The sequence below is a fragment of the Pithys albifrons genome, chromosome 5, assembly GCF_047495875.1.
Source record: "Pithys albifrons albifrons isolate INPA30051 chromosome 5, PitAlb_v1, whole genome shotgun sequence".
Taxonomy (NCBI): domain Eukaryota; kingdom Metazoa; phylum Chordata; class Aves; order Passeriformes; family Thamnophilidae; genus Pithys; species Pithys albifrons.
The window spans coordinates 27,096,227-27,105,288 of NC_092462.1; the positions used below are offsets into that span (position 1 = coordinate 27,096,227).

At 41.0% G+C, this 9,062-nt stretch overlaps 1 protein-coding gene across 1 annotated transcript in view; it reads left to right on the plus strand.

The window, feature by feature from the left end:
- The window catches only part of MCUB (mitochondrial calcium uniporter dominant negative subunit beta), a 51,509-nt gene extending 42,569 nt beyond the window's left edge, over window positions 1-8,940 (plus strand). The window contains exons 3-8 of the mRNA XM_071555987.1: window positions 138-308; window positions 5,027-5,131; window positions 5,344-5,504; window positions 6,166-6,369; window positions 7,681-7,797; window positions 8,735-8,940. Of these exons, the coding sequence (XP_071412088.1) occupies window positions 138-308; window positions 5,027-5,131; window positions 5,344-5,504; window positions 6,166-6,369; window positions 7,681-7,797; window positions 8,735-8,812 (836 nt within the window). The 3' untranslated portion in view covers window positions 8,813-8,940. The remainder of the gene's footprint in view (window positions 1-137; window positions 309-5,026; window positions 5,132-5,343; window positions 5,505-6,165; window positions 6,370-7,680; window positions 7,798-8,734) is intronic.
- Window positions 8,941-9,062: the final 122 nt, after the last annotated feature.

A 9,062-nucleotide genomic window follows, 5' to 3' on the forward strand; every position in this document is an offset into this window, starting at 1 on the left:
ACTATATTAATTTAAAAAATCTGGAAAGTTTTGTGTAACTTCCCTTAATTTATCCTGTGTTTTAAAAACAGCTTTTAAATTAAACTACAACTTACAATACAACTTTTTCACTTAGTTTTCTTTTTTTCACTCTGCAGAAGTAACTATTAATTACAGACATGGTCTTCCTGTGATAACTCTTACGCTGCCCACAAGAAGTGAACGTTGTCAGTTCACTGTTAAGCCGGTGGTGACCACTGTAGGAGCATTCTTGCAGGATGTGCAAAGAGAAGATAAAGGAATTGAGAGGGCAGAAGTCTTTGCAACAGGTATCTTATATTTCTGTTATTCCCCAAAATAAATGCATTGCTTTTCAAATGGACTGTACTTCCCTTCTGAAGCATGAGTTCAGTCCTCCAGCAGCTTTAGCTGATGTAGCTGTTGGGGTAGTTCTTGAATGCTCTGGGGTTTATTGGTTTTTCAAATTTACTATCTGGGTCTTCTTGAAAAGGCTGGTTAAAAATGCACAATTGTATATATTTCTGTAACTCTCCTTTTATCCCAGTAGTGTCCTCTCTTATCTTTTTCAGTTTAGCTTCAGTTTGTAACACTGTCTTTAAATAAGTATCTCTTCTGATTTCCTTGACATCTTTTTCTTTCCTTGTCCTCCATGATCATTCTTAAAGACAACCTGTTGGGCTCTTGAATGTGATGTCTGTTCAGTGTTACCCAGAGCTGAAAGGATCCATTTGCTTTACTGTAAACTTGAAATCATATGAAAAACTTACAAGAGCTAAGTAACCAGATAATGAGTGCAACAGGAAAGGGCATGTTTTTGAGACTTTGGGGAGGTTTCTTTTATCAGGTGGAGCGCAATAGTTCAGGACCTTGAGTTGAAAGGAAACTGATTTGCTAGGGTCGAAGGCTAACTGATATTTAGCATTGATGTGCTCTTTCCTCCTTGTAGCATACTGTTTATCCCATTGTACCAAGTCTTAAGGTAATTTTTTCAAGCTCTACTCACTGTTTTCTTGTGTTTTGTCTTTTTGATTTTCCTGCTGATAAAAGCTAACATCCAGTTAATTATTCTGTTTCTCTATTTTATTTCCAAGACAACTTGCTTTGTGTTTTGGTGTTTTTCCACAGCAGTTCTGAAACGTCTTGCAAGCCCTTTCTTGCTCCCAGAGAAGGACTCAATCTCAAAAATAGAATTGGGATACAGGTTTTTTTGTCTGAATCTGGTACAATAGGTACTTGAGTTTGGATAACTTAGAGCATCTCCTTCTCCCCTTCCCCACTCATGCCCTGGGAAAGAGAGAGAGAGAGAGAGAGAAGGAAAAAGGATAGCTACATCCCTGTGCAAATATTTATTTTCCATCAGTAACACATAAGCAGAAGAAAGGATGGGGTCAAGAAAAATGGTCCAGAATTTCATAGCTGGGTGCATTCATAAAATTCCCTTTCTTTCTGGTTGATATTCCAGAGAGCTGCAGGGACTTTTAAAGAAACTGAAACAGACTGATGTTCTCAGAAGACTGGGAAGCCACAGATCTAGGTGAAGCTGCTTTAGTTGCCTTTGAGAGTGCATTTAGGAAAACAGGAAAATATCCCACAGAGCAATTTTTTTAGATCCTCTGGAGCAATGGAGATGTAATTTGTGTGGATCCCAGTGTGTGCATGAGCTTCAGGAGCTTTGGTGTTGTTTTTCAGGGGTTTTTTTAGGGTCTGCTAGGCAGCAAAAGCAGAAAATTCTTTAGAAAAAGATAATTTCCTAAAATACTCTTCTCTTCAGAAGCCACTGTAACAAATAGCTGTTGTCAGCAACTGGTCTTCCCCTTAACGTGGAAGTTTTCCGCTACAAAGGATTTCTTAACTGGGGGCAGGCAGAACTTGTGCCAGCAAACAGTTAACCTCTGGGTACTCCTATTGTGCAGAGACATCCAGGACAGGAGTATTTGTGATTTACTGCCAACTCACATTCTTCTGTGAAGTATATGCTTCACAAGTGACTGATGTTTGCACTGAAGCAGGAGTAGTTAGCTTTTGCTGACATACCACAGGAGAATTCGGTTCAGCAGTGAATCACAAGGTCTGGCATTTTTGGCATGGACAGGCAGCAAATTCCAAAGTGAAGAGGAATTTGGGCCCTTTCCCTTGGTCTCATCTGTTTAAACACACACCCTCCCCTATCTGACTTTGGAATAGAAACATGCCCACTTTGATTAAAATAGTGATTGTCAAGCAGTTCTCTGCTCTGCATTTGTCAAGTGCTGGGCAATTGTATTGTTAGCGAATAGCACGGATGTTTAATTTATTAGGAAACTGATATTGTAAAGAGAAACTGTTGGTCAAGTGCTGAGTGTTGATTTTAAACATTTATTATTAAAGAAAAAACATGAAGCCTTGATTTAGTGCAGACACTTCTGTGTCATTTAGCCATTAAACAAAAGCTAACCTTAAATGATAATGTCAGTGCTGTGTATGATGACTTGCTTTCATCTTCTGTGGATTTGATTTTGGCCTTGCAAAACTTATGTAAACAAAAATAGCCCTTCATCCACATGGGAACATTCGTGTTTAGGTATAGGATTGAAAGTAGCCTTTGCTGAAAGCATGTGGGAAATACTCTAAAAAAACCCCTCTTTTCCCCCAAACCTTTCTTTACAGTTAAGAAAAGGTTGCACAGTTTAATAAATCAGTGGTGTATCACATCTAGAACAAAGAGCCTGTCTGGCACTTCTTTTGAAAAGCAGTTTTTGCTTAAATGTCACTTTATAAATGTCACCTTAATGAGCTTTGATGTTTTATTACACTGTAAAAGAAAAAAGAAATGAGCGGATGGGCACATTAAAATTTCATATTTTGGATTGAAAGTGATAGCCTTCTGGGTTTGCTTTGCTACCCACACAGCTGTGGGCGGGTGAGCCAGCTGGTGCATGAGCTCGCAGAGCTCAGCAGTCTCAGCCTCAGCAGATGGGGCCCCAGGACAGAGTTCTGGTGAATAAATAATTGCAGGTGTAGGGTCCTCTACTGTGCCTTTCTTAGTGGGGCATGATGGAGGACCTGGGGCAGTAACACAGTAACAGATATTTACATACAAAAATCTTGGTATTTTGTACCCTGTTTATTATTAGTCTTGGGAGTAAAGCTGCTGTTTTGTACTGCTGCTTTAGCCCTTGGCAGGAGCAGGGGAAGGTGTCCTTTTTATGCATAGGATATGAAAATCAGGTCAAACAGGTACCATGGAGCAGCTGCTCTGTGGTTTTTCAGACCCCCATGCCACAGTGATGTGTCCAGCAGCAACGGTGTGTGGCTCTGAGGATTCTTGGGCCATCTGAAACCCAGTGTGCTCTTGGCATCCACTGCTAAATGTTACTGCTAACAAGTCCAGAAGCTCCTTTTCTGCAGGAGCTATAAAATTGCTGTAAAATCCATGGGGTACCATTCACATAAATTTTTGCTTTAAAAAGAAATGTAGAAAAGGGTTCTTCAAAGCTATACCCTCTGTGGCTCCTGGTCTGCCTCTACTGGACAGTGTAGCTATCTAGTTCTTAACTCCCCATCACTGATAGCGAAACAGAGGGATTTTAAGGACCATTAATAAAAATATGAATATCACTACTCACAGGAATTCCTCTTTTTTACTTGAAGAGCCTGTTTAAGTAAATATGTAAATCTGTAACTGAAGATGAAGTTTTTGAAGTTAATTTCCCTAAGCTCCAGTGAGGATGCAAACTTGTATATGGGTAAAGAAAGAAAAATGCAGATCCTTATGCTGCAATTTGGTGCTGGGGTATAGAATCATAGAATCATAGAATCGATTGGGTTGGAAAAGACCTCCAAGATCATCAAGTCCAACCCTTGGTCCAACTCTAGTCCATTTACTAGATCATGGCACCCAGTGCCACGTCCAATCTGTGTTTAAAAATCTCTAGGGATGGTGAATCCACCACCTCTCTGGGCAGCCCATTCCAATGCCTGATTACTCTCTCTGTAAAGAATTTTTTTCTGATATCCAACTTAAATTTCCCCTGGCAGAGCTTAAGCCCATGCCCCCTTGTCCTATTGCTGAGTGCCTGGGAGAAGACACCAGCCCCCACCTGGCTAGAACTTCCCTTCAGGTAGTTCTAGACAGTGATGAGGTCACCTCTGAGCCTCCTCTTCTCCAGGCTAAACAACCCCAGCTCCCTCAGCCTCTCCCCATAGGACTTGTGCTCCAGTCCCTTCACCAGCCTTGTAGCTCTTCTCTGGACCCGCTCCAGCACCTCAATATCCTTTCTGAACTGAGGGGCCCAAAACTGAACACAGTACTCAAGGTGTGGCCTCACCAATGCAGAGTACAGGGGAAGGATCACTTCCCTGGTCCTGCTGGTCACGCTATTTTTGATACAGGACAGGATCCCATTGGCCTTCTTGGCCACCTGGGCACACTGTTGACTCATGTTGAGCTTCCTGTCAATTAGTACTCCAAGGTCCTTTTCTGCCTGGCTGCTCTCCAGCCACTCTGTGCCCATCCCGTAGCGTTGCAGGGGGTTGTTGTGGCCAAAGTGCAGGACCCGGCACTTGGCCTTGTTGAACTTCATCCCATTGGAATCAGCCCATCTCTCAAGTCTATCCAGATCCCTCTGCAGAGCCCTCCTGCCTTCCAGCAGGTCGACACTTCTTTTTCTTCTGCTCTCCCCGATAGGTTGATTCTAGTCCTAATCATCGCACAAGAATATGCAAGTCTGCTTATAGTAGGGACAATTCCAAATGACACCACTAAAGAAAGCATTCAGGTACACTGTGTGAATGTCACAGAATTACAGAATGTTCTGAGTTGGAAGGGACCCACAAAGTCCAGCTCCTGGCTCTGCACAGATCAGCCCCAAGAATCACACCATGTGTTCCTCCTTACTGTTTAGTATTAGCTGCTAGTTTTCCTGGAAGTACATTTCCCTTCTAAACATTATTAATGAAGAACTCTAACACTTCTCTACAGTGTTATCTGCTAATTTTTAAGACTCCTTATGATAAGTGATCTAGAACTTAAATCTTTCTTCTGCAGATGGTAGCAAGGTCTCTGATGCAACTTTAATGGAGATCTTACTGATGAATGACTTTAAACTTATTATCAACAACACAGTGTACAGTGTGTCACCTCTTGTAAAAGGTAAGAGCAATCCTTAATAACTGATTATCTCACTTCATTTAGTGAAAGGCATGGGAAGTCTAACAAAACTGGAACCTGTCTGGACAAAGGTGCTTCTCTTTGGATTTGTTTTTTTACCATTGGATGGTCCTGCATTTGGGGTTGAAGGTAGGGAGAGAATGAAGAAGGGTGGGTTCCTGAAATGGTTTATATGACAAGTATTTTCTTTTCAGCTAAGCTGAGTAATGAGCATGCCACCGAAATGGAAGATATCAAATCCTTGGTTCACAGACTGTTTGTGGCTCTACATTTAGAAGATCACCAGATCAGGAAAGAGAGAGAATTGCTGCAGAAACTAGACCACCTGAAAGAAGAGCTGCTGCCTCTTGAACAGGTTGGAATGTGGGGTAACTTCTTTTTTTTTAAACTCAGAAGCATTTCCTTTCATCAAGAGTAAGTCATGTGATAGAAGAAAATTTGCATGAATGGCTAGGGTGTGTCTCCTTTGTTACGTAAATGAATGTCAGCTCAAATAGGATTCAAATTATTTTCAATTCAGTTCTTTTCCTTCTTGTTGGAGTTATTCACTGTGTAGAAATAACACCTGGAGAAAGCAGTCAGGAAAAGCCTCAGCAGAGATAGCATTGAGGTTGAAAGGCCAATTTAATCACCTGTTGCTGTATGAGTTCTGAAAAATAAAAGCAGTAGTGGGGTTGACATCATCTGTACCTTAGACTAGTGGACAAAAGAACTCCTGCTTTATGAGGTCCAGCCTCCTTGTTACCCAGAACTGCCTTGAATGGTAAATGGAGATTACCAGTAGACAGAGATTCCTAGTAGCTGGAAGGGCAAACTAAAAGCAGGATTTCTTGGTGCACAGAGGCGAGAAGATCTGGCTGCTCTTGAATTTCAGTCCTTTTATTTCTGAGCAGGGTAAGTCAATAAAAGATCATGAAAAAGGATCTAGCGGAGCAGGAGAAAACATAGTTGATGAGCTTCTCATCAGAGGAGCAGTCATGTTTGTTTGAACAGGTTTCTGTATTTCTTTTCCTTAGGTGAAAACCAGAATCATGGACAATGCAGATGCAAAGACCTCCAGGCTTCTATGGGTTGGCTTGGCTCTGATGTCAACTCAAGGAGGAGCGTTGGCGTGGCTCACATGGTGGGTCTATTCGTGGGACATCATGGAGCCAGTCACGTACTTCATCACTTACGGGAGTGCCATGGCTTTCTATGCCTACTTTGTTCTCACTAAGCAAGTAAGTCCTTGTCTTGTAAGTATCTGAAATACTGAAAAGTAGGAAAACTGACTCTGAAAATCACAATGCTTGGGCTCTCATGAAAATAGAATTTAGTAAGTGACCTTGCCATCAGACAGGGACTTGTTTGATCCCTAATGGAGCTGGATACAAACATTACATTATGCAGGTGCTGTTACACATGAACTGCAGACCAGCTGCTGAGCATAGCTACTATCTAAGATTTCATAGGGAGTAAGAAGTAATGAAAGAAGTCTCTCCTTTAAAATGCATAGTAAATGGCACCTTACTTGTTGCTGTAAAGGGAGAGCAACTACTAGTGCTGTTCCAATTTGTGAATGCTGCTGTACAGAAGAGTATCACTGAACAGGACCTTTTAGTTGCTGGAGTATATGTATAAACAGTGCAGGGTACCAAACCATTTGGAACTCTGGCAGTTGCATTACTGAAATACACTTTTTTTTAGTGCCTGAAAAACAGCTATGGCTTTGCTCTTTTTAATCTGACTGCTTTTCCGTGACTTTGAATGAATGGAGGTGTAAATTTAGGACAGCTGAAGTGGATCAGGAAGCAGGCACTGTATAGGAAAAAAAACGTTTTCTCAGATCTTATCTGAGCTTCACAATACAGACTTAATCTGAAATCCTGTAAGACTTGGAGAAAAGTTTCTTTTTGCTGTTTTAGCTCTGTACTTTAAAGTGAGCATATTGATGTTAAACTTTCTATGATGCAAAACTTTCATTGTGGAGGTATTGTGGAAGGGTAACCTATGCTTTCTTCAATAATACCAATGATCTATAGACCTTGTGAGATGCTCAGTTCCTCTAGTGAGAAGGGCAGACATGCTGGTTTTTATGACAAGCTGCCTCTGAATGCCAGTTTTACTCCTTCTCGCTGTTGTTTAAGGCCTAAGGCATTCCTAATTTTTGTGAGTAGATAAGAGATTACTGCTTGGCTCTTTTGAACAACTGCTGATGCCATTGCTTAAGACTTTCAAATAAGTCCATGAGAAACAGTAGCTGAACTTTGACTCCCTGAAAGTAGTGTCTACTGAGTCCAGTGGCTCCAATCATGAAGATCATGTGATGTCTTTGTTATAATTGAAAATGCCTTTAGATGTCATAGAAATGATTCCAACCATGTGTCTAGAAGGCCCTTGGGGACCTGTAAGGGTGTAACTTCAGGTATAGCCTCTTTACAGAACATAGGTGTGTGTTGAACTAGATAATGTTCCTGAAACAGGCTGAATTTCTAATAATCTGATGACTGCTCAGTTTTCTTCGTAACTCTGTGTCCTCCTTTCTTCACCAGGACTACATTTACCCTCATGCTAAGGACAGGCAATTTCTCCACTACTTCTATCGGAAATCCAAAAAACAGCATTTCAATGTGGAACGATACAACAAGCTCAAAGACGACCTAGCAGAGGTATTTAAACACAGTCTTTGAATAATGGGTAGCTTTTGGCTTAAGACTTTTTCAGTAAACTCTCAGCTAAAAGAAAATGTACCTCAAGGTTTGCTACTTACATTCAAAACATGGTATTGCTTATCAGCCAGTTTCAGTTGTTCATATAACGACAGTGTTTGCCATTGACATATAAACTACTTCAGGGAGACCTTCATGAATTTAACTTAAGTCAATTTATCAGCCCATTTTTTGTATACTCTAATTAATGTTGCATTTTTTAACCATTTTAATAGAATAGTTGCACTGCTTTTCAAAACAGTATGTTTGCTGAACTACTGTGGTAAGAGAGTCTCTTCCCTTCCTTGGAAGTAGATTGTCTAGCAGAGTTCAGCATTTGACAGCATAATCCTGTTCCTTAGGTAAATGGCTTAAATTTACAGAATATGGGCAACTGGATGGAAAAGGGTAGTATGTGTGGGAGAAACTTTTTGGCCCTCGTGAAGAAGTCTAGCAGATCTCTGACCCCTCAGTTCTTACTCTTCCACCCCGTCTTGCCAGCCCTGTGTTCAATGTCTTGTAAAACAAAATGGAACCTACCCCTACTTTTAGTTCAAAACCTGTAGTTCAGGGCATAATTTCATGAGCAACATTTGATGTAAAGCTGAAGTTTGATGCTCTTTCAGTAGCTTTTCAGTATGAATTTTGTAATTGTGATTTCAGGAAAATAATACTTTGGGGTGTGTGGTTGAGTGGGTTGCTGGGAGCAGGCTTCTCTCTGGAGACTGGCGGAATGACCTCAGCAGGTCTGTAGATGTTCAGCATCCTCCATTTGATTGGTGTGGTTTCTTGCCTAAGACCAGTGCCTTCTTAGAAGGGAAAGAGACTGCATGTGTTAAAGAGGAGAAAACAGGGGGCTGCAGAAGGATAAACGTCTCATTCTTTCTCGCATTGGCAGGCAGAAGAATCCCTGAGGCGTCTGCGCCAACCTCTGCACCTGAGGCTTCCCATCCAGGAAATCAGTGACAAGGACTGACTTTGGTTTTGTATATACTGGAGTTGCCCTTTCAAAGCTAATATGAACATTTAGTTACTCAAAAAAAACCAGGATATTTTTGACCGTTATAGTTTTGAAAGTTGCAATAAATATATTTGGTCACTTGATGGTTTGGGTTTGTTTATTTGGTTTGGTTTTTTTTTAAATCCTCTGAAGAAGCTTTTGAAGCAAAGTTCTTCAAGATATTTGTCAAATCTCAGTACAAAGGAGGCATTCTGACTACTAGTAA